The 24,897-nt window shown below is 43.2% G+C and overlaps 1 protein-coding gene across 6 annotated transcripts in view; it reads right to left on the reverse strand.

Moving 5' to 3' along the window:
* Positions 1 to 3,522: 3,522 nt before the first annotated feature.
* ANXA2 (annexin A2) overlaps positions 3,523 to 24,897 on the reverse strand; it is a 51,162-nt gene continuing 29,787 nt past the window's right edge. For 4 of the 6 annotated variants that reach the window (XM_025389484.1, XM_025389489.1, XM_025389486.1 and 1 more), the window contains 9 exons: positions 20,438 to 20,532; positions 16,856 to 16,969; positions 13,142 to 13,232; positions 11,929 to 12,008; positions 10,173 to 10,232; positions 8,077 to 8,170; positions 7,407 to 7,502; positions 6,879 to 6,937; positions 3,525 to 5,070 (listed from right to left, as the gene is read on the reverse strand). In XM_025389484.1, coding sequence (XP_025245269.1) covers positions 4,612 to 5,070; positions 6,879 to 6,937; positions 7,407 to 7,502; positions 8,077 to 8,170; positions 10,173 to 10,232; positions 11,929 to 12,008; positions 13,142 to 13,232; positions 16,856 to 16,969; positions 20,438 to 20,532 — 1,148 coding nt within the window. In that variant the 3' untranslated portion in view covers positions 3,525 to 4,611. Of the gene's footprint in view, positions 5,071 to 6,878; positions 6,938 to 7,406; positions 7,503 to 8,076; positions 8,171 to 10,172; positions 10,233 to 11,928; positions 12,009 to 13,141; positions 13,233 to 16,855; positions 16,970 to 20,437; positions 20,533 to 24,897 lie in introns of all 6 variants that reach the window. The other 2 variants (XM_025389487.1, XM_025389488.1) reach the window with 1 other exon arrangement.

The raw sequence follows: 24,897 nt of genomic DNA on the forward strand, positions 1-24,897 counted from the left end.
CTGTAATAGGAGGACAAAACTTCCATTCCAAGACAGAGGATAGAGTGGGTCCTGCAGACTCATCCCAGGGAAAAGGACATGGGCTAACAGCCATACCAAGGAGTAACTGGGAGATGCCCTTCCCAGAGCAGTAAGGAGGCCAGCAGAGTCCTGGGAGCAGCAGGAGGCACAGCTGTCCTACAGAACCTGTAAGGAGACCAGGAAGACTTAAGTCTACCTTTGATGCCCTCCCAGTTTTGTCCAGAGCTTGCCTGGCTTTTGCACTGAATGCAGGCTATTTAAAGCTGGAATTGTTGAGTTTGGATTTCTATCAGGGATTTCTATCTGGTTCCCTCTCCTCTAACATTCTACTGCGAGAAACAAGACCGAGAGGCCCGATTAGGGACACAGAGCTGGGAACAGCACAAATGCAAAAGAAGACTGGCAAAGGGGGAAAGGGTGGTTTTGTTTCGGGAAACCTGCTGACATAGGGAATGCTTCTGTTTTTCTGCAGAAATGCTGCCTTCAGTGGACAAAATTCAGCCACAATCAAGCTAATTGAATGCACAAATGTAATATTTTTCCAGGGCACCTCCAATTTAATGCTTGATGAAATTGTGTCTTTCGCATATATTTACAAAACCTTTTCTTCATCCAGAAATGTCTGTTAAAATTGCTTGTAGATGCTGAGATAGCAAATCACTCTTCTAATGTAATGAGATAAGTCATCTCTATAAACTTTGCTTGCTCAAATGTACTCACATAAACGAAATCAGGCTACAAGCTTTTTTCAATAAATAGAATGAACTACTAGAACTTGATGGCTATAGCATGTTCTGCCTCATTGCTAAGGGATGTTTAAAATTGCTCGCACTCTCTCCTCTCTCTCACAGCCGAGTTTTCATTTTGGTAGTTGATGGAAAAAGGAGGTCAAATAAACTGATGTGGATAAGAAGCCAAAGCCGTTTGTCAAAACACAGAAAGAGGACTGGAGACGGGAGTCATTTAAAGACTAAAAACTGATTTAAAAGATTTCTGTCCTCAAATCATTTGTCTTGCTAAATGTAGCCATTTTGTGAGCCTGGTTTTCCCTGCCTTAGCTATCTTTACTAATAGTTTATACCATGGGAACTTCACATACTGGGGAAGATTCGTATATACAGCCATTTGTGCATAGCCCAGTAAAACTGGTCTGAAAATCAAGAGTCCATGGAAAAGTCAAGACCTTTCTGGGTTCACTCATTTGTTTCTAAATAAGATTTGCCTTCTAACTTTTTAATCTGAAAGACAACTCTGTAGCAAAAGGCCGAATAGATCATCTCACACACACCTAGGTCACAATATAGGGCTGTCGAGTATGGCTGCACAGGTTGTGCACTGCACAACACCAAGGGAGATACCATTCACATAGACTAGAACAGGATGAGTGTTCTCTGGGGTTGTGCAACATGATGGCCCTGCCCAGCCCCACCAAGGCAGGGAGAAAAAAATCATGTTCTCAATCACAGTGTTATAGTGCAATAAGTTTTCATAGCTACATTGCATCAATTACCTTTTATTCCTCAAAGAATAAAATCAAAGTTCTTGTTACCAACTCACAGCCTGCCAGGTACCCTTTTCCTTCTCTTTGCAAAGTAAAATTTCTGGGGAGAATAGTCAAACCTCCAGATGGTTCTCTTTATTCAAGAAACAGTTTGAACAGCTTGACTGAGGAGGACAGGCTGAAATCCAGAAGAAAATGGGACCAAATTCCAAGTGCCCTGGTTGTGAGTTTTGAAAACACTGGACTGCCATTGCTTTGTATAGAGGAAAGACAGTAGACAGTGTTTGAAACAGTTCTCCAAGCACCTTTCCTATGTTGGCCTGCTCTTTGGGCTTTCCCACATACCTGCTGGCCACACCAGTGGCCAGACTGTCCTGGGCACAGTGGGAGCATAAGTTTCCCCACATTTACCCCATGGCCTTGTTTTCTCCACACCACTGCTTCCTTTGCAGCCTGAAACACACGTATGATTGAGAGGTAATAATGCCTAAATGTTTACTGATCTGAAACATTGCTCCTGACAGCCTCTGTCCAGCCCTATCAATTCTGAGTTCAATATAATTTAGGGTTAATGAGAAAGGTCCTGCTTCTTAGGCAGTTCCTTCAACTCTGCCCCAAGCACACAGAACAGTATATTTTGAGATTTGAGGCATCCATTCTAATATGTATAGGCAGGACACATTTGATAAAATACCTGATTTTCGCATAACCTGCTTTTTAAGGACTATCTCAGGGGCTTTACAGGTACGTTATGGGCCACTAGTGACCCAAGAGCCACGCTCCATCCAAATTTCCATCTAAAGTGTGCCGAAGGGCCAAAATAGCAAGCCAGTCAGCTCACGGCTCTATTTGGTCAATGCCATGTTATTGCAACTGTTGTTTGAACTGAATTTGAATGCCTCCAGCAAGGCAGGCGTTCCCCATTTTCCCCCGACTCCCCACTTCTGTCCAACCTGCCCATTTCATACATTCATTTCCATTACCTACCTAGTCCCTGCAGATGACTGAGTGGGCCCTGCATCAGCCAGGTGCCAAAAATGAGTAGTTGACACACCCTCCACTGAGGAGAAGGGTTAGGGGGACTCGTCAACTTCCCCTCACTCCCAGCCCTACACCCTGCTTAGGGGAAGCACTTGTATAAAAAGGAATCTGCAGAACCCAGGACTGGCAGCCTGGGGACAGTACCTTCACATTTATGAACACAGATAGATATATACACATATATACATGCATATGCAGTCTATCCATGAAAATATACTGGAAACCAGGCGACTCCAGGGAAGGCCACTGGCTGGTGCGGGGGAGACATAACTTTCACCGAACAGAAAACTGTCTCTGAACTTTTTGACACGTGTACCATTGTATGAGTGACCTGTCCTTCATTCCCAGACCCCTAAAAACCTGCCTGGAGTGCTTTCTCCCCGCTGTAAAACCTCACCTTAGATTTTAGGGTACAGCTCATATGGTTCATTTTCTCTGTCATCTTTCTTAATCCTCCCAGTCAAAAGAAATGCCTTCTCTGTGCTCCCCGTCGGCTTGTGTCGGATCTCCTTTGCCTGCCCCACCCTGCCCCACTGCTCTCCCCAGTTTGTGGCTGCCAGTTGTGATGCTTGTTTTCACCCAATTAACCTGTAAAAAGATAAGCAGATGAGGTGTCCCCTCTGGGATCCTTTTTCTCCCCCATAGGTCCTCTCATGCCCTGGGCACATACTGCTGCCCAACAGATCTTTCTATCATAATGGAAATGTTCCCTACCTGTGCTGTCCAGATACACTAGCTGCTGACCACATGTGAACACCGAGCATTCAAAATGTGGGTTGTGTGACTCAGCAACTGAATTTTTTATTTCATTTAAATTTAACTTAAATAGTGACACCTGGATAGGGGCAACCATGTTGTATAGCTTAGTCGTAGAGCTTTCTTCCTCGAGGGACAGCCTCACCAGCTGAACACCAAGCACGTTTAATTTTCAAACAATGAAAGCAGGGCCACAAAGGACGTGTTTCAAAGTACAAATTCAGTTTATTCATCTGTTTATGACACAGTACACAGGAGGCAAAGTGTTTCACATCATAGACTTCACTTCCAGCTCCTTGGAATGTTCATTTCTTTGGTTTACAGGAGAGACTAGACAGGAAGGCCAGGCAATGCTTAGGCAACTAAAATGAGGTTGGGGGCAATGCTAATGTCACCCTCACAGGGACTGTTAGTCGCAAGCTGGTTTTCTAGACCTGTTAGCTGGAAGCATGGCGAGCACCATTTCTGGACGCTCAGGCTGTGTCGGGCTTCAGTCGTCTCCACCACACAGGTACAGCAGCGCTTTCTGGTAGTCGCCCTTAGTGTCTTGCTACAAATGACCCAGGAGAAAAAAGAAATGCGGTATGAGAAAAAAGCCCAGACTCCTCAGTAACACAGAAGTAGCCTCAACGCCCAACGAAGCCTCTCCCATGACAAAGAGAAGACTCTTCAGCAGACCTGCCCTGACACAAAGGCCTGGAAGGCCACACCCAAACCACTGCCAGGGAAGCCTCTGGGAGTGTGGTCGGAGGAGGTGCTGGGGAAGACATTCAAGTCTCCTTAGGACTGTGGGGTGGAGGGAGTGCAAGGTACTGAGGCTTGACCTGGGTTAGTGACCAGGGCTGTTCTTACTGCAGCAAGGTCCTACAAACACCCCAACTTTCCTCTCTCGTCCTCGCCTTTCCACAGAGAACAGGGTACTTCCCTAGCTCACTCTGCTATTTCCTGCATTATTAAGGTCAAGTGGAAAGAAGCTGATGAGGTGAGGAACAATTCCTAAGAGTCTAACTGGTCCTTTGACTTTAAACATGTGCCCTAATAAACCTGGCTATAAAAAACCCAGCTCTAACTTCATCCTTGGTAACCATGGACATGGCTTTGGACATCTGAGGAACTTTTAGAAAGCAGAATTGCCATGGCTGTCTGAAATCCACACAGTGGTACCACTGTGAATGCGATCACTTCCTTACACGCAAATGCGACATCACGCCAAAACAGACAGAGGCTAAACTGATTGGAGAGATGGGAGTTCTGAGTAACTGAAAGTTGTCAGGCCCATCCCAGAGGATTTTTCAAGGAATAAATGCATAATAAAAGGAAAATGTAATTGATCTTCCAAGTCTCTCTGGGATGTCAGCAAGCCTTGCAGGACCATCGTCATGAACACCAATGATCATTGTAGAGTAACAGATGTGAAAAATATAAAACATCTGCCTGATTCTACAAAGTGCAGAACAAATGACAAATGTGCTTTCAAAACAAATCCCTGATAGTTGATGACCAGTATCTCTTCCCCAGAGAGTTAGAAAACAGAAAATCACCACTGTGTCATCATTCTGCCAGGCCACCTGCCGGGGCCCGGGAGGCTCTGGCCGGCAGGGCAGGCTGACGCCGCACCTCGGACTTACCTGGATGTAATAGTACAGGGACTTGCCGTACTTTCTCTTGAATTCAGACCTAATTTTCAACATGTCCACTTCACTGCGGGAGACCATGATTCTGATCAGGACCTTATCTCGAGTCCCCTTGCCCTGAAAATCAAGTTCATATTCCAAGTTACATTCGCTGAGAATGTTCTCATTAAAGAAAGAGTCTACAGCCTGAGCATTCCTGATCTGAAAATCTGAAATCTAAAATGCTCCAAAATCCAAAATTTTTTCAGTGCCGACATGATGCCACAATGAAAAATTCCACATATAGACACTTAACACAAACTGTTTCATGCATAAAATTATCAAAAGCATTGTATAAAATTACCTTTAGGCTACGCATGTAAGGTCTATATAAAACATAAATGAATCTCAAGTTTAGACTTGGGTCCCATCCCTAAAATATTTCATTATATATATGCAAATATTCCAAAATCAAAAATAAATCTGAAATCCAAAACATTCCTGGCCAAGCATTTTGGATAAGGGATATTAGGGCACAGTGTACACTGCCTGGGTGATAAGTACACCAAAATCTCAAAAAGCACCACTAAAGAACTTATTCATGTAACTGAATACCACTTGTTCCCCAAAACCTATGTAAGAAAGACAGAGAGAGAGAAAGAAAAAGAGAAAGAAGGAAGGAAGGAAGGGAGGGAGGGAGGGAGGGAGGGAGGGAGGGGAAGGCAGGGAGGCAGGAAGGGAGGAAGGAAGGAAGGAGAGGGAGGAAGGAAGGAGAGGGAGGGAGGGAGGGGAAGGCAGGCAGGGAGGGAGGGAGGAAGGAAGGAGAGGGAGGGAGTGGGGGAAGGCAGGGAGGAAGGAAGGAAGGAGAGGGAGGGAGGGAGGGAGGGAGGGAGGAAGGAGAGGAGAGGAGAGGAGAGGGAAAGGCAGGGAGGAAGGAATGGAGGAAAAAAGAAAGAAAAAAAAGACAAGAAAAGAAAGAAGAGCATGTGGGAATTCCAAACACACCAGGCTGTAGTCAGCACAGACTCCCACTCTATGCCATCATTCAATAAATATATACTGAGCACCTACTACTACAAGGCTTAGTTCAAGCAGTCTTGTCTCCATATGTAACAAGAGGTTCCTGACTCCTGCAGGCTTAGAGGAGACATGCCAACACATTTCTATCATCGCTCTGTGCCATTCTGAATGATATGTGCAATAAAGACCACTGAGTTTACTTCCAGAGCATCAGACCAAAGGCACCAAGGGGTGCTATTTGATACGGAACTCAAAGACAGATGGCAGAGGCCGCGCAGACAAGGGAGATGTACCAGAAGGAAAATGCCAAAGCCTAGAAGCCAGAAAACACATGGCACATTTGAGGTGTAGAAAATGGGATGGGTCTATGGGAAGAGGTGGTTTGTTTAGGGGAGAGTTGTGGGGCTGTGTTTGGGGTCTGACAGACCCAGGTTCAAATCTTCCTGTGCAACTTCAAGCAGGCTGAGGTATTCTGAGCTCCGTCTCCGCATTTATAAAGAAGATAATCGTATCAGCCTCAGAGGTGGTTTTGCAATGATTTAAGGTCAGGTGGTAGCACATGTCTACTGTATAGTGGGTGCTTAATAATCACTCCCTTCCTCGCTTGTCTTGACTCTGGGGGTAGCAGGAAGAAATCACTGAGAAACCCGAGTAGGGATCAGACATGACTACCATGTTGCATTTTCTCTCTCCCATGGCGCTTTACTTTCTGCCTGTACACCAACACATGTTCAAGCAGCTGAGAGAGAGAAGACGGATTTGTGGTGCTCTCACCTGTCAAACACAACCACAGCTGACTAGTGTGTTCCTGCATCCAGACAGTGGGGTCCCCTTCCTCCATCCATGAGTCAAGGAGACTCAATCTGGGGCCCAAAAGAAGAAAAGCTGAGTGTGGAAACACAGCTCTCTCAGCCAGCTGCCCTTACCTTCATGGAGTCATATAGCCGGTCAGCAAAATACAGGGGTTTGTTCTGAATGCACTGGACTGTGGAGAGAAGAAAGGGAGTCAGGGCTGCAGCTGCTCTGGTCTCTCCTCTACCAGTGAGAGAGGATGCCCTGACCCTGGGCCACAAACCAGAAGGGACCTGATGCAATGGAAACCGGCTGCAAAATGGAACAGCCTAAGGGAAATGTAGAAATCCTCTACAATACTAAGTTCCACCACAGTTTTAAACCAGGGGACTCTGAGACCTGCAGAACCCAAGTGCATATGTGAGTTTCCACAACATACCCCTCTCTTCTGTTTTCTTACTCCTCCCTGGCAACAATCTGTTACCAATTTAGGCCTTTCTTCAGTTTTATATTCTTAAATCTATACAACTAAGACTGTAAAACTATCCAAAGCATGCATAGAAGCCACACCTCCCAAACACACTTGGATTAAGAGGATGGCCATCTGTCACTTCTGCTCTGGTAGATGATGTCTACCAGGAATGGGGGCCACATTCACTTACCCAGGTTCAGGAAAGCATTTTCCAGGTCTCCTTTAACCTCTTTCCTGATGCTCTCCAACATGTCGTAAGGGCTGTAGCTCTTGTACCTATCAAATACTGAGGAAAAACAACAAAGAATTATCAGATCAGAGCCACTAGTCAAAGCTGTCAGTGATCACCCACCCAGTTTTATGCACCATGATTTTTTAAAGGATGATCATAGCATCCTAGGATCTTAGAGGTTGCCATGGTGACCAGAGCCAACATTGGTCAACTTTGTCCTGGAGCAGCCATACCATGCACCTGTCCTGAATGGCACTGCCCAGGCCACATATTTGGACCATCTCCATCTCCCCTGAGTGGAACTTATTCCATCCGAAAACCACGGGAAACAGTACAGAGCATGCAACAAAGTCCACTACTTCAACAAATAATGGCGAGATAAAAGGATCATCAAATAAGAAGGAGCTGCAGAATAAAGCACCAAATGCAGAAACTATTTGCAAGAGAAAAGAATCCAGAATGGAAGAGAAAGGTGAATGTACTTGGTGAGGGAAAAATGGGTGAGCCTATGAGAGTGCCAAGTGGAGAGAGCACCTCATTCTGGCAGACTCCATCCCAACATGGACATCCACCCGGCCGCCCCAGCCAGAGCCCCAAGGCACTGAGACCCCCTCAGCACAGTGCCCACCTTTCTGGAGGTGGGGCACGCTCCGCTCCGTCATGATGCTGATCCACTTGGGAACATCAGTTCCTTTCCTCTTCACTCCGGCGTCATAGAGATCCTACGAGTACAACCAACCAGGAAAAGTTAACTATACAATCCAGCGTAAGGTCATTAAAAATGTCATGCAAAAAAAAAAAAAAAAAAAGCTATACATTCAAAATGCCAAACGAGGAAGAATGATTATACTGCAGACATGGGCAGAGACCTACTATTTAGGTCAAAAGTCTTAATCACAAGCAGTCTTCCTTAGGCACAGATGGATACCACATGAGACTGCAGATAGTTCGTGAGGTCTGTGCTGTGCAATCTCCTTCCGTGAATGAGAAAGGAGGGACCAAGAGCTTGTATTCATATAAAGAAGGTCAAGTAAATGTTCATGAACACATCTGGCCCTCCTCCCTTTGGGCACATTTAGGGGAAGATAAGCTAGCAGATGTTTACTGGACGGCTACTGTCCAGGCTCCCATTCTCAAGCTTTTCAGAGACTCAGGGAGTGATGGAGCTGGAAAAGGAGCCCATCTCGTCTCATTTTCAGTTTCTGGAAAATTTAGGGGCTACAAGTAGCCCTAACAATGGCAGGAAGGGCAAGAGGAAGAAAGACTTATGCAAGGGTAGATATTCATTCCGTGATCTTCCACCATCTGGGAATTGCAAAACCCAAGTCCTATTACTTTATTTAAAACCCTTCTCTACTACCTGCTAGAAGTGCTGTGTGGAATATATTGAACTGTAAAACTAATGTGAATTTAAATTAATTTTTTTCTGCAGCTTTTATGACTTACTTTGAGATAACTGTTGACCCTCTAAGTAAGGAATATAGTTCATAGCAGTCTGAATAAGCTTAACAAATAGTTCTCAGAGATTATGGAACTAGAACTGGCAAAAGTCTTACTCAGCCAGAAAAGGATAGGTCTCTGCTGGCCTCCCTTTCTCCCCACCAACAACGGAGCAGTAAGCCATCCTGTCCCTGGCTGTGTCTTCCCCACCTTCTTCTGCTTCCCACCTGCCTGCCTGATTGGTGTGCACAGCCACATTACACTCTGCAGAAACTGGCGCTTCCACGCAAACAAAGCCTGAATGAGCATATGTGAGTCACAATTGACTCCATAAGTAATGCCAGCATTATAAAAGAATATCTCTTGGCCGGGCGCGGTGGCTCACGCCTGTAATCCCAGCACTTTGGGAGGCCGAGGCGGGCGGATCACAAGGTCAGGAGATCGAGACCACGGTGAAACCTCGTCTCTACTAAAAATACAAAAAATTAGCCGGGCGCGGTTGTGGGCGCCTGTAGTCCCAGCTACTTGGGAGGCTGAGGCAGGAGAATGGCGGGAACCCGGGAGGCGGAGCTTGCAGTGAGCTGAGATCCGGCCACTGCACTCCAGCCTGGGCGACAGAGCGAGACTCCGTCTCAAAAAATAAAAAATAAAAAAAAATAAAAAAAAAAAAATAAAAGAATATCTCCTAATAAACAATGCTCTCAGACTACAGTGGGTTTAAAATACGGCCAGAAATTCTTTGACATTCTTCCCTTCCAAAGGAGGAGCCTAATCCCCTCCCACTAAGTGTGGGCTAGACTCAGTGACTCACTTTTAATGAAAAGAGTATGACAGCGGTGCAAGGTGGGACTCCTGAGATTAGGTCATGAAAGATGCTGTGGCTTCCTCTTTGTGAACTGCTTGCTCTGGGGAAATCCGGCTGCCAAGTTGTGAGGACACTCAAACAACCCGGTGGAGAGGTTTCTGTGGAGCGATTCTAAGGTCTCCCACCAATGGTCATGTGAGTGCACCATCCTGGAAGCAGATTCCCTCGACCCAGTCAAGCCCTCAGGTGACTGCAGCCCTGCAGCATTTCGTCTGCAACCTCAGAAGAGACCCTGAGCCAGAACCACTGGGCTAAGCCACTCCTCAATTCCTGACACACAGAAACTGAGAAATAATACATGTTTGTTGTTTTAAGCCACAGAGTTTGGGAGTCATTTGTTACAGAGAGTTAAATTACTGTATAGACTATCCAGAGACTTACCAGAAAACAACAACTCAAACCAAAAGCTCAGTACTTACCCGGGCATCTTGGTCAATCAGTTCATAGTCAATGACAGAGCCATCCTCTGCTCTTCTACCCTATGGGAAAAAAAAAAAAAGAACTTCAAATCCATTTGTTTTTGTATTCTAAAACTGAAAATGTTTTCTCCCCAGTCCATGTAAGCCATTACTTCATTTAATAAGTTAAGTATCCACCTAAGATTTTTCTTACTTTGAAACCTAAACAGGGCCGGGCGTGGTGGCTCATGCCTGTAATCCTAGCATTTTGGGAGGCCAAGGCGGGTGGATCATGAGGTCAGGAGATCGAGACCATCTTGGCTAACACAGTGTAACCCCGTCTCTACTAAATTAGCCGGGCATGGTGGGACATGCCTGTAGTTCCAGCTACTCAGGAGGCTGAGGCAGGAGAAACGCTTGAACCAGGGAGGTGGGGGTTGCAGTGATCCAAGATCGTGCCACTGCACTCCAGCCCTGGTGACAGAGTGAGACTCTGTCTCAAAAAATAAAAAAGAAAAAGAAACCTAGACCAACCAAGGAGTGGTAAAATCCTTGAGCAAGGAAGTGGGGGCTGTGCCTTGCCATCGACAACCCCCTCCTTCGTACCCGGTCCTGGCCTACACACCTTATAGACATCCCTGTCCCCATCCCCCACAAAAAGCTGATGAGATTTAGTTCTTTCCCACACAGAGCTAGCGATACAGATGGAGGAATATGCGGACACAAACGTAAAGCGGCCCAGGAACCCACAGCACTAGGAAGACACAAAATGCAGGAGGAGGAAGAACTGTCAGAGAGCAGAGTCAGCAAAGAGGGTGAACAATGGGCCCGGGCTTAAGCTGAAACTTCAAGGGTCAATCAGAGGCAGCTAGCCACGCGGAGAGGGAGAGCCAGCCGGTACACCAGGAATGGCACAGCACACTCCCAGGTAAGTAAGGAGCTCCCCTGTCAGAGCAGAGCTGAGCAGGAGAGAATCTGAGAAAAGAAGATGCAGGGAGGGTTGAGAGGACCTTTCACAGCAGTTAGGAGTTTAAATCTGATGCAGGAGAAATGGGGTTTGAACAGGGGAGTAAAACGGTGAAAGTGTATTTCACAGAGATCCGTGGATGGCGGTACATGGGGCAGGTGGTAGCGAAGAGAGGAGAAACAGGGAGAATGGCTTAGGAGCTGTTGCATTAATGGAGATGTGAGTGGCCAGATGCACTATCTGTCATTTGTCATCAGGGTTCCCAGGGTCTCTCATCCCTCCCCTGGCACATAAGCATTAAGCTGCACACTGGCCAGAACTAGGGATTCACAGGGGAAGTGCCCCTTCCTCCATATTAATGTGTTAATATTAGCGATCAGCTCCACAAAGACAACTCCATTCCAGACAAAGGACTATATGGGCAAATTCCTCCACGAGAAGCGAACGCAGGAAAAAGAAACCAGAAGGTTACTTCCCACTGGGTCCTGCATGACCACAGATAGAGGCAAAGTGACCTTCCCTAAGTCACGCGGCCAAGGCTCTGGCACATAAATCCAGGCCAGGAGTTGAGAGCCGCCCATCCCTCCTCTGGCTCCCAAAGTCCACTTGTCCGTGAGGTTTTGCAGGATAAGAAATCCTATTATACAAAATTGACAACTCTGCAGTGACAGTGCAAACCCACTTTCGAAAATGCAGCTGAATTTCTGATGCAGGCACAGGGCACTTAGTTAATTCACTCCAAGTATAAAATGAGGTATGTGACATGACTTGGGAGGCAGCAAGGCCAAAGAAAGAAACTGGGAAACCAACCTTTGCCAGGGCAACCATCAGCTTGCGGAAGTCACCAGATGTGTCCGAAATAATGTCCTTCTCCAAATCAGTCTTGTACACTTGGAGGAAAATACATCTGGTTTTATGCTTTCTGCCTGTGTAGCCAACCACCCACCCCAATCTTCCCATTTCCCACTAAGACTCTGAAAAAAAGAACAGCTATGTCAGCTGGACATACCCATTCTCCTTAACCCCAAACAGAGGAAGGATTCACTAGAATGATTTTCACCCTCATGAAATCAGAGCCAGAGTTATTATCCATGACAGGGGGCAGCAGGGCTAGATCAAATCAGGGATCCTCAACTTTGATCGGAGACCTCTTATATAGTTTAAATACTGGCTCCCAGCCCTCCTGACTGTGAACACTCGTTTTGAACATCAAAAAAATAGGAGGTCTACACACACACATGCACACACACAATTGTGCTTTACTGTCCACTGAGAAAATGCACAATGGCAAAAACTACTAAGAATTAAACAGTGCTTTTGAATGAAATTGTATTTCAATATTCAAAACAGCATCTATATTGAAATACAGTAGCTAGAGAAGAACTGTAATCTTCCTAATATTAAAAAAAGATAAATGTGTGAGGTGATGCATACCCCAATTACCCTGACTTGGTAATTCCATATTATATATATGTACCAAAATATCCCGTGTACCCCCAAAATATGTACAATTATGATATATCAACTTTAAAAAGTAAAAGAAAAGAGAAATGCAGTAGCAATGTAAAGTTGCATTGTTTATTCCACTCATAGCCTTCTATATTGCTTAGTGCGCACAGGTCCACACGGGTCTCTTGCTGTAATTCTTCAATTATCCACAGTCCAGAGTTGGCAACCTCTTGAGCAGAGACTGAACAGCACCCAGTAAATGGAATCCATATATAATACTTGCTACTTCTCCTCATCAGATTTTTAAAAATAAATTTTGTTTTCTCTTCTTTCCCTCCTGTCTACCCTTCTTCTAACACAGAAGTCCTAGTGGAATGTAATAATCAAACTGCAGGCAATGAGGAGGTGAAGGAGAGCAACCTGGACCACAGCCAACCTCGCCTGCATGGTCAAGGTGGCAGGCGCTTCTGTACATCAATAATCCAGGCATCTTAGCCCGAACACTAACCCCAGTGGCCATGATACAGTCACATAAATTGGGCTGAGGATGAATCACAGAAATCAAGCTACTCACTTTCCTTGTAGACTCTGTTAATTTCCTGCAGCTCCTGGTTGGTTCTGGAGCAGATGATCTCAATGAGAGAGTCCTCGTCGGTTCCCAGCCCCTGTGAACCAGGAAACACGAACATCAGCAGGGAAAGGCTTCCCCACCGTTAGCCTACTTCTCTGATCTCCATCAAGTAAATCGCAAACATGGGTTGGGTCTGTTAGCATCCTGCTTTCTACATTCCTACTGAAGAATCCATACTCTATCCTTTAGCACAAAGTAATGTTATCTTCTATTCCTTTAAAAAATGCTTCACCAGAGCACAAGATGGTGGAATTGGCATGTTTGAGTTCAACTGTTAATATGTTTTGTTTTTTAAAGTAGTGAATAGGGGCCAAGCACCGTGGCTCACGCCTGTAATCCCAACACGTTGGGAGGCCGAGGCGGGTGGATCACAAGGTTGGGAGATCAAGACCATCCTGGCTAACATGGTGAAACCCCATCTCTACTAAAAATACAAAAAACTAGCCAGGCGTGGTGGCAGGTGACTATAGTCCTAGCTACTCTGGGAGGCTGAGGCAGGAGAATGGCATGAACCCGAGAGGTGGAGCTTGCAGTGAGCCGAGATTGCACCACTGCACTCTAGCAATAGAATATGCCAAATGTTAAAAGTGGTAATTGCCGTTTGCTGTGGGTATATAAAGTAACTTTTTCTTACTATTATTTTTCACTTTCTACAATAACCACCCACTATTTTAACGGACGAGAATTTTCTTCGTTAAACAATTCTTCTTGCTAATTTAAAATAAAGGAATACAGAAAGTTTACATTCTCACGTGCAGCCAGCATTGTTAGAGTAAGTCTTTTTATCAGGCAAAGGTATAGTTAAGAAAAATTTTTAGCTTCACCTCTTTGAAATGTAAAATTGGGTTAATGTTAAAAATTTCATTCTTGTCCTTCCATTTTTGCTTGATAATTATGCACTCTTCAGGCATTTTAGGGAAGCAAAAAGAAATAATGAAGTGCCAAATAAACCTAGACACCAACACTTTATTAAGGAGTAAGAATTTGATGGGTGATGTATTCAAATTTAATATATACACTTTTGAGCATGTCAGATAGCTTGAAAGGACTCTGAAACATGTATTTCAAAGCTGGCTTCACGATCAAAGTCAAGATTTAATAATCAGGATTCTTTAATACTTGTCTTTCCGAATATGGAAATACCACTTTGAACTAAGTAGAATTACAACTGTTTAAAATGTAAATCAATTATAAGGTGTTAATACAATAAGAAACTTACTTATCCACATGAAAAGTGTGTCAGCTATTAATTAAACTTATTAGAGGTTATATGTCCCTGAAAAAGTAGTTTGTATAATATAAGTTAAGCCTCAGGTTAATGGTTAATTTTGAATTTTATTCTTCATCTAATCTTTGAGCCAATGGCTCTTCTTTCTGAGTTTTTAATCATGATTTGTAGAGGTTCCAGCAAAGCCAAAAATTCTCCCCTTGTTAACAAAAAGTCCATACAGCATTCTACACAAATGTTATTAAATGACTACTGAGCATCTTTGAATATTTTGAGGAGCAGTTGTTCAATCTCAAGGATGATAGAAATATCGTCTAAAAATAACACGCATTGGGAAAAATGTTATATCCTGACGTCGTAGAATTGCAAGACAGGCAGAATAATATAAGATGTGTTTCCTTCCATCACTGATATACCAGTGGTAATATCTGATAATTCCAATAGTGTTTTTATGTCTACATTCAAAGGTGACCTTGGCAATTTCCAAAGCCCGGCCCAAACTCTCCACAGACTGTCCACAATTCCTATCACAAGGGCAAATTCTACTGTAACATATGGCAGATGCTGCCACCGGTACTGCCAGAAGTCAAAACAGATCTTTTTTTTAAGCATAGTTCAGTTAATGTCACTTCAAGCTTTATGGATTTTGGAAGGGTACTCAACTGTGATAGCTAATGGAAGAGCTGGCACAGGGTCAAAGCTTCAGCAGTTAAAGCACCTTCCATTGGGCCCAATTACATAGATTACAACAGTGACTGACAGCTCAAAAAGGTCTGTTTCAAGTCACTAATACCTAGTAATAGATACCAGTAAAGCCACATGAATCACAACTAAATAGATTCTTGACGAAAATAAGACAAACTGATCAGAAGTGTTGATGGCCAGAAGAAACCTAGGAGAGGCTGACTCATCCCTGCCTCCAAACGTCCACAGACTCGGTTTTCAGGAGTGCTATTTTTATCAACCAGGATCATGAAATGTTGTTGACATTTTATCATTCTTAATGATGTCTTTTCTGCAGTACAGCCTACTTAGGAAACTCAGACAAGTCCGCTCAGATAAGCTGAGCACAGCTTTGGCTAAGCTGAAGAACTGAAGGAAGAAAGAGACTTAACAACAAATCTTACAGCAGCCCTGAGCTATCAAGTTCGGGGCTCTGGAGATGCCCAGTGTCCAAAGCAGCTTCACTCTTGTGTTCTCTGGGGAAAGGATGACAACTGAACTGTGACATTAGCTCTGGTGACAGGCTTACAGCTCAGACTGTTCATAATTCAGGAACAGCGGCATCAGAGAAAACACACTCAGACTCAGAATAAAAAAATCAGACATATGGCTTCCCCCCTACAGCGCAGACTTTACCCATGTATATCAGCAGAGGGCAGTGTCGGACTGTTCAAATGCTGCAGACCCACACTAGGAAAAAGGGTCCAAATGTGTTGCAGTAACATTTATGTGTGTACATCCATTGCATTAATATAAAACTTGATGTTGGCCAGGCACGGTGGCTCACGCCTGTAATCCCAGCACTTTGGGAGGCCAAGGTGGGCAGATCACCTCTGGTCGGGAGTTCGAGACCAGCCTGACCAACATGGAGAAATCCTGTCTCTACTAAAAATACAAAATTAGCCGGGAGTAGTTGCACATGCCAGTAATCCCAGCTATTCGGGATGCTGAGGCAAGAGAATCACTTGAACCCGGGAAGCAGAGGTTGCAGTGAGCGGAGATCGCACCATTACACTCCAGCCTGGGCAACAAGAGTGAAACTCCGTCTCAAAAAACAAAACAAAACAAAAAACTTGATGTTTTAAGTATGCACAAAGTTCAGGAGGTTTCCAATCTAGAATTTTTACTTAATTTAACCAAAAATTCCAGGTTCAAAAGAACTTTACAAAAGAAAAACATAAAAGATAACGTGAGACTTCACAGAGGTACGATTCAGGTACGATTCATCATCTGAAATTACCCCTCATGTGCACTATGATGTTCTGATTCTGCCCGAATTTGAAACAAATGGTACTGACAGAATATGGGAGGAAGAAACACCCACGAAAGGATGGGCAGAATTTGCAAGCTTCACTTAACAAAAGATGAGGTTTTTTTTCTTGCCTTAATATCACAACGTATCTTTTTAAAGAAGGAAGTGTAATCAAGGAAGTAGTTTGCCCAAATGGTATTCCAATTGCCCAGGTGCTGAGTAGTAGCAGCTGGTAACTGACTTCTCAGCATCATAAAATTTCTTTACAGTCTTAAAACAAGTAATTGAAATATTTTTGGTACAAATCCTGAGACGTATAACTTCAGTTCATTTTTAAAAAATGGTTCCAAATGAGAATTCAAGAAAACTGAAAATCACCAAATTACACTCAGAAAGCTGTAATTCACAAAATTAATAGCAGATTTGACAGAGATGACATCTCACACGCATTTACCTTCATGGAAGCTTTTAGCTCAGAAGCGTCATACTGAGCAGGTGTCTTCAATAGGCCCAAAATCACCGTCTCCAGGTGGCCAGATAAGGCTGACTTCAGTGCTGATGCAAGTTCCTTCAAGAAAACAGGCAATCATGAGGAAAATATTTATTTTACTTTAAAACTGGTGAGTAAAACAAAAGTAAAAGGGATCTTTTTGTGAAGCAGGTTGTGAGTCTTTGACTACTCCAGAGTCTTGGGTCAAACGCCCTCAAATGCATTCCCTTCAACAGACCCACATCTCAGAAACATAAACATCGGGCTTTGCTTTAACGAAATTCCTTAAAATCCAAGTTAATTTTGCCTTCTTCCCCAGTCAATAAAAGGAAACTGGAGTCGTATGTGATTCCTCAGAAAGCTGTGAGAGTGCAGGCACTTTGCAATATGCTTGAAAGTGGTAACATCCCGTGGAAGGCAGGACACTTTCCGAGATCAAGGTCCCTGCTAAGGAGGAGGTGTTCAAGCAGCCAGCCTCCTGGGAAGCAGATCTTGTGGCCTGCTGATATACTGTAAAAGACATGGGGGCAGCCAGTCCAGCAGCAGCTCCTCAAAGTCTCCAGAAGGAACCAGAGGCCCCAGCACAGTTGGAAGTGAGGTCATGAAACTTTCCTATGCAAAACATTGTATCTAATACTGAGAAAATATCTCTTTGTCCACACCAAACTGGGACCGTGTTTAACGGAAGTGATAGGAAACTAACACCTCCGAATTGGCCCCCTTGAATTCGCTGCTGCATATAATTTCTTTAGGGTTCCACTGTCACCACGAACACAGAAATTTAAGTCAGAGGTCTGGTCAGCACCCATGTATGTAGACAGACACCCCAACTCAATGTGGCTTTTAGCGATGCTTCCTTGGGCTAAACTTCCTACAAATCATGGCTGATGACTGAAACCTCCTACTGAAATAAAGTTCTTCTTTTCACTTTTTCCTTTCTCTTCTCTCTCTCCTTTCTTTCTCAGAGCACCCGTGGCATCCACAAAACTTAGCCCCTAGAGGTACTTGCAGGATACGAGAGGTGATTTTCAGCCTGCTTCAGAGACAACCATCTTGAATCATTCGTGATATCAAAAGTGTTAGAAGGATCTTAGAAGCCATCTGGCCCAAGCCTTTCGCCACCCATTTCTTCCTGCTTCCCAATGTCCTGGGAACACACGGCACTTAGGAGAGGACTGTAAAAGCAATAGCTCCCAATTATAACACCAGTCTCCCAGTTTGGAACTTTGAGGTTAGGTAACTCCAAACTTAGCCTACCCTTGACACTCCCCTCTACCCATTCTCTGTTCAAACCTCAAATAGCATTTGGGCACCTACTGACTTCTTCTACTTCTATTCTAAACTCCTTATGGGCGTTCAACTTCCTGTTTCTCACAATGTCCAGCACAGAGCTTTGCATTTAACAAAAACTAAACAAAAACTCCAGAAATGTATGATAAACAAAACATAACCATTCCCTGTAAGGAGAAGCCTCGCATCTGGCGTCTGCTAGAACATGAAAGAATCGTAAAAGCAGCTGTCTCTCCCAGCTCCTCTCCGCTCTGCTAGCTGGGCCCAGGTTCTTCAAGCTCATCACCTGGGCAGCCGCAGCCCATATCCCTAAAGAACTCTGCAACACAAATCTTCTTATTTCACAGACTTTCTTTATTTCACAAACAGCCGATTGCTTCACTTGAAACTATCTCAAGTAGTTTACATATCTTTTATAAAAGATATATAATTCTCCTTGGCCTAAGGCTGAGAGTCAAGAATTAGAAGGATGGTGAGCTGTCCCCAGCACACAGCAAAGCCTGTGAGATCTTGGGGACCTCATCGTAATTCTGGTAATATCTTCTCTCCAAGAGGGTACGTGGGAGCTTTGTTCTCCATATATCTAATCTAAAACCAATATCTAGGTTTTGGGTGTGGTGGCTTATGACTGTAATCCCAGCAGTTTGGGAGGCAGAGGTGAATCATATGACTCCACATGGCAGAAGTTGCAGTAAGCTGAATCATACCACTGCAATCAAGCCTGGGTGACAGAGCAAGACCCTGTCTCAAAAAAAGAAAAAAAAGATCCAGGCTTCTATGTTTGTGTGTACACCCCCAAATGTATTCCAAGACCAGACTCTGTAAGTGACAGCTGAAAGATCAAGTTTTGTGCATGCTGTCCAGAGATGAGCCTTCTGCTCCAATGGGAACTTGGCTCTAACCAGCTCACAAACCCTCTTGGGAAGCTGGAGAAATAAAGCACTCCCCTCTATGCCTCACTACAGAAGATTAATATACGTCTAGAGAAAGAAGAATTTTAATGCACATGAGATGAAAGAAGCCAAATGCTTTCCTATTTGTGTCCTTTCCAACTGTTTAGAGTGTGGGGAATGGAAGTGTAGCAAGGCTTGACCTGCAACTCCCAGGACCCTGCTGGTCATGTCAATCCCAAGGGCAGAAATGTCTCCTCTAGAATCCTTCCAGCTCACCTCCACTGTGGCTACGAGTGAAAGCCATAAGTCAGATGGGAGCTGCAGGAAGCCACACTTACTGCACTGTCCAAGAATAAATCAAAAGCTTTTAATAGCAAGAAGTTAAAAATAAAGCAGCACATCCTTAAAAATAAAATTTCCTAAAACTGACAAAATAAAGGACGAACACGCACTGGTTGTTTCTTAACCACTAGTGGACAAGCAAAGGGAAAAAGCACACAAAGACCCTTTAAATAGTAGGAGCATGGCATGTTGAAGATAGCTTTGCAGACCAAATGAACTGCCAACTAAGCCCACTCGTTGCAAAACGCTTAAGAATTCAAGTGTATACTGTTTAAATGAGAGGAGCTTGTTAGGATCAACACTCAGTGGAGGCTAGTGTCCTAAAATTAAATTAGAAACATCTTATCAAGAACCAGCAGAAGTCAGAAAGATGAAATGGAGTTGCTACATGTAGAAAACTGAGCACAGTGCCTGGCCCAAAGTAAGCACTCAATAAATGGTGCCTGTTGCTGTCGTTCCCTATTCCTAACTTTCTATTCCCAGAAGTTCTCCCTCCAGGTAGCCTGGGTTGGAGGAGGGTACTGTCCTTATACAGAAGCTCCCAAGCACTCTAAAGCAAGCATGACCACCTGCGCTCTGCCTCCTCTCAGATCAACGGTGGCATTAGATTCTCATAGAAGTGCAAACCCTACTGTGAACTGCACATGCGAGGGATCTATGTTATACACTCCTTATGAGAATCTAATGCCTGATGACCTACAGTGGAACAGTTTCATCCCAACACCATCCCTCCCCATCCCATCCGTGGAAAAATTGTCTTCCACGAAACCGGTCCCTGGTGCCAAAAACGTTGGGGATAGCTGCTCTCAAGGCCACATGTGTTTGTGTGTCGTGCACACACACACACACACACACACACACGTGCAGTGACTCTTACAAGGATTTAAAAAGAAAATCTTAGATATCCAATGGTCCCAGAAGTCTTTGCTCATGAGAGCCACAATTCATGAAAAGAAAAAGCAATGTCTGAGGAAATAAAAATTCAACAAGAAATGCCCTCCATCCTTGGAATTGCCTGTACCTTTTTGGTCCTTCTCTGGTAGGCGAAAGCAATATCCTGTCTCTGTGCATTGCTGCGGTTGGTCAAAATGTTGACAATGGTGACCTCATCCACACCTACGGAAATACAAGTTGTTAATCGTTACTCAACCATATACTCTAGTGTTTTGGGCTTACATAGAAGGTGTCAAGCAGAGTTTTTCAAACTGAAGTTTCTATACTGTTTTTCAAACGGAAATACCAAGACACCAAGATTGTTCCAGCTCTTTTGTCAGCATCCTCTACCCAATGTGTACACTCTCTTTCCTTTTTTTCCTGAGAGCCTCAAACCTCAAGCTTAAATGGACCTTTTAAATATATGTGGTTTAAAAACTATTTTATTCATAAATTGGTTTCTGGAATCAACAGTAGGAGGTGCATATGTGGGGCTCTGGCAGTCAGATGGAACAACAGAGATTTAGTAGGATTTTAAATGAAGGTCCCCAAATTGCCATTTAACTTGGGATTTAATAGAGAGTAACTGCAAACTGAATTAACAGAGATAATTATTTATATTTATTGCAGGATTATGGCTATATAAGCTGCTAGGTATAATTTCTATGATTATAAAAACTGTCATGACAAATGAGTCAGATTTAATATGGCAGTTGTATTTTCATAGCATAATTGATTAATGCAATCATACTTATTGAAGACAAAATTGTTTTGTAAGGAAAATAAACGTTCCACTGCTTTTAATCTTCAATAGGCAATTTTAATAATCAATTTTATAACTTTATTAAAAAGAGTAAGTGTTTTAATCTAAATTAAATCTAAATTGGGAGTTTTGAAGTGCCACCAAAATATTTTAGTACCTATTTTAACTGGAACATGTGTATTTACAAAGATAAGCAATGCCTTCTGGTGTCTGAAAGTTTCCAATTTTATATCAGAAATACTCCTAACATGCCACTTAACTTAAGAAAGCACAGTTTGTAAATTCAGAATGTGAAAAGTCTCTCTCCTGACTGATTATTAACTTTGTCTAATAAAAGAAAGAGTCTTTGCCATAACCGGATAAGTAATTCTTGGGTGAGAGAATAGAGTCACTAAACCTATAAGGTCACTTGCAAACTACAAATGGCTTGGCCTGAAGAAAATCAGGAGTCCTGAAGAAACAGAAAGGTCAAAACTGTAATGCTTGAGACAAAAACAAACAGCAGATTGACAGAGGAAGTATTTTCAATTCCCAAGTGTGTCAGATCAAAAAGTATAAAGTTAGAATTTCTGGGTATAAAAATAAATAACTTTTTAAAATGTATCTGCTCTTTTCAAAGCAAGTCCATATCAATATGCTGGCTATCTTAACTGTAGCATCTATAACTTTAGCTCTGATTTTTAGAGTAGCCAAGGTAAACATAGAAATCCAATTGCTGGATATGAGATTCAGCTTCAAAGATGCTTATTTCAGCACTGTACATAATATTGAAAAGTAAAGTTAGGAAAAACACCTGTGTCCAATAAAAGGCTGATTAAATGTTCTTTTTTCCATATAATGGGATACTATGCAGTCATTTTAAATGATGGCATAGAAGTATTAAATAATGTTGGAAAATATCCACAATAGAGGTACTGTTAAAAAAAAAAAAAAAGGTTGCAAAGCAGTATGCTCAGTATACTCTCATTTTTGTCAAATGTGTATGCATGTATAAGAAAATATCTAGACATCTCTATATCAAAATTGTAATAGTTATCATCTGAGTGTTGGGATTATATATAATTTTAAATTTTCTTTCTTTTGATTATCTGTACTTTCAAAGTTCACCATAATGACCATAAATGGGTTTTTTAAAATACCCAGCGAGTGGCAGGCAGTCATTGCTCTAGAATCAACTAGTGACTTCACTTCAAGAGAGTCCCTGTATAGCTCTAAATACTTCAGTTAGAAGAAAACACAGTATGCATAATAATTAGGAATTACATCTATATAATTCTCTTCAGTTTCCAAACATCGTAAGACAAGTTATCTTATTTAATCCTCATAACAACCAAGTGGGGATAGTGACTTTTCTATTTCATAAGCGGAGGCTCTAAGGCTCAGAGTGACTGCAGCCCATCCCCGCATGTGTTGTGTGTGTGAACATTTGTTCTCCCGGGGTCTCAGCTTCTATACTGGCACAAGTAAGGGGGCTTGAACAATGACCCCCAAATTCTGCTTCCAGAAAACACTAATGGATATAATTTTTAACTTATATTTTGTTTCAATTAGGAACAGGCAGAGGAGATTAATTCAAAGACTCTAAAATATCCACAAAGTGGACATAGGCCCGGGCTGCTGTGCATGCATGCCTACCCACACATGTGTTCGCTTGTTTGCTCTCTTGCTCTGTCTCTCAAAATTCTATGACTCTAGCTTTATATCAGGAAAACCACTTGCTTATTAATGTGTTTTGCTTTGTACTTAATTTTATTACCCACCAACTGAAAATGTCACAAAACACAATTCTATCCTCTAACCTCAATTCTAATACTTTCAGAAGTCAACCTAGGGGCGGCTGGCCTGAATGCACACCAAGAACACTGACCCATGAAAAAGTATTCTCTCTTAAAAACAAATGCAAAGTCTGTGTTTGGGTCAGAATGTGGTTCCCGGCCTACCTGCATTAAAATCACATGAAGCATTTATTACAAACACAGTCCCTTGGGCCCTACCTCAGAACTAGTAAGTAAGCTCTCTAGAACTTGGGACCCAGGAAGCAGCACTTCAACAAGCTCCCCAGTAATTCTTTATTTGAGAATCACCAACAGAAAATGATAACCATGGGTGGGAAATGGAAACGTCTTGAGAAATCTACCTATCTAAAAGACTTCTGTGTTACTTCTACCAATTGCTTTTGTGAGGTACAGGGTCGACTACAATTTTAGGGAAAGAAGTGCTTACTTCTGTCCAAACAACCCAGGTAAGAAGTAATATCTAAAGAGTTCACTCCACAAGCTGTGATGCAGTACCGCACTCTTAGTCAACGAAACAGCTTTCTGCCTTTCTTTCCATAGCAGCTAAGTGTCCAGCCAGCAGAGATAGAATTTAATCCAATTACTGGAAATCCCCATAAAGAGCCTGGGTGGTTAACCTGAATCTTACCTAGGAGGCAGCAACAACCATAGTCTGAAGGAATCGAAATGTATTTTACCTAAATTATTTACCAAGCTAACAGCCAGCTGAGAGGCAGTATCTAACGTGCTGGGACTTTACAAGTGAACAGCCGTAATGCATTGCACAAGTGCTAACGCCACTAACTACAAGGAAATGAAATGGAGGCTATTTCTGCAAGTAGAAGACTCCCGTTCCACCGCCCTGCCCAAGAACCTCACCTGCATCACCTATTTCTCCCATACCATTGTCTGCATGTTTCAAACTGAACTGGAAAGAGGAAAAAATCATGAAGCCAGGATCAACTGCCTAGTCAAAGCCACTTAAGTCATGTCCTATATTGCAATACCAAATACATGCATCTTCAAATGGGATTGAACCATCTTATCTCTAGAACACTGCTGCTTCCTCTTGCCCTGCTATTGTAATTGGTGAGGCCATTTATTCCTGTGAAAAATTATTCAGTACAGGTTGAGGCTGCAAAGGTCATCCGGTTACTCACCATTTCTACCCAGGATGCAACTGAAGGACTCAGACGGAACCTCGAATACTTATGTCAGCACAATCATCATCAACAATGCACAGCCAGTGCCAGGACACCAGAAAAGCTCTAAATTCAATATAGTGCCAGATGCCCGGGAGATGGGGCTCTGCCTTCCTTGATTTATACTCTCTGACCTGTCGTGTTCCAGTGCTTAAGGAAGTGTTTGCTGGGCGGAAGGGCCCAGGGTCTAAAGAAACTGTGTGGGTGGGGCAAGGGCATAAAGAAGAAACAGAAAACCTGAATAACACTTCCTTTTCCATCCTCTTCCTCCTGTGTCTGATATGAGTGATCACAAAGTCATCTAAGCAAAGGCTCTCCACAAGGAAGAGTGATGTGGATACGGTGATCCCACAGAATGTGGATGAAAACTGTGGATGTGAATTCTGTAATTCAGGCAGATGTTTTACAATTTTTTTTCAAAACTAATAGAAGTTACACTTTTCCAACATTGGTGAGGAACCAAGACACAAACGTATTTGGCTCCTGATGGGAAACAGCACAAGGAAGTCTTTAAGCATTTACTCCTTGAACAAAAATAGCCAGCTAATCTAATTAGCTAACTACAACAATATTTTCAACACTTGGATCATGGGCACCCCAGAGGTCAGTCACTGTTCCAAATGCCAGTTAATCTGAAGCAACAGCTTTGCCAAGGGAATGCCATGGGGAGGCGCTGCTGACAGCAGGGTGCCAGGAGAAACCTGGGGGTCCTGGGTCCCGTAAATCATTTACCGTATTTTCCAAGCATAGAGAACATTGGCAGTTTAAAATGATGGCTGCATCCAAAACCACAAAATCAGCCTCCTGG

Source organism: Theropithecus gelada, chromosome 7a, assembly GCF_003255815.1.
Source record: "Theropithecus gelada isolate Dixy chromosome 7a, Tgel_1.0, whole genome shotgun sequence".
In the NCBI taxonomy this organism is placed as follows: domain Eukaryota; kingdom Metazoa; phylum Chordata; class Mammalia; order Primates; family Cercopithecidae; genus Theropithecus; species Theropithecus gelada.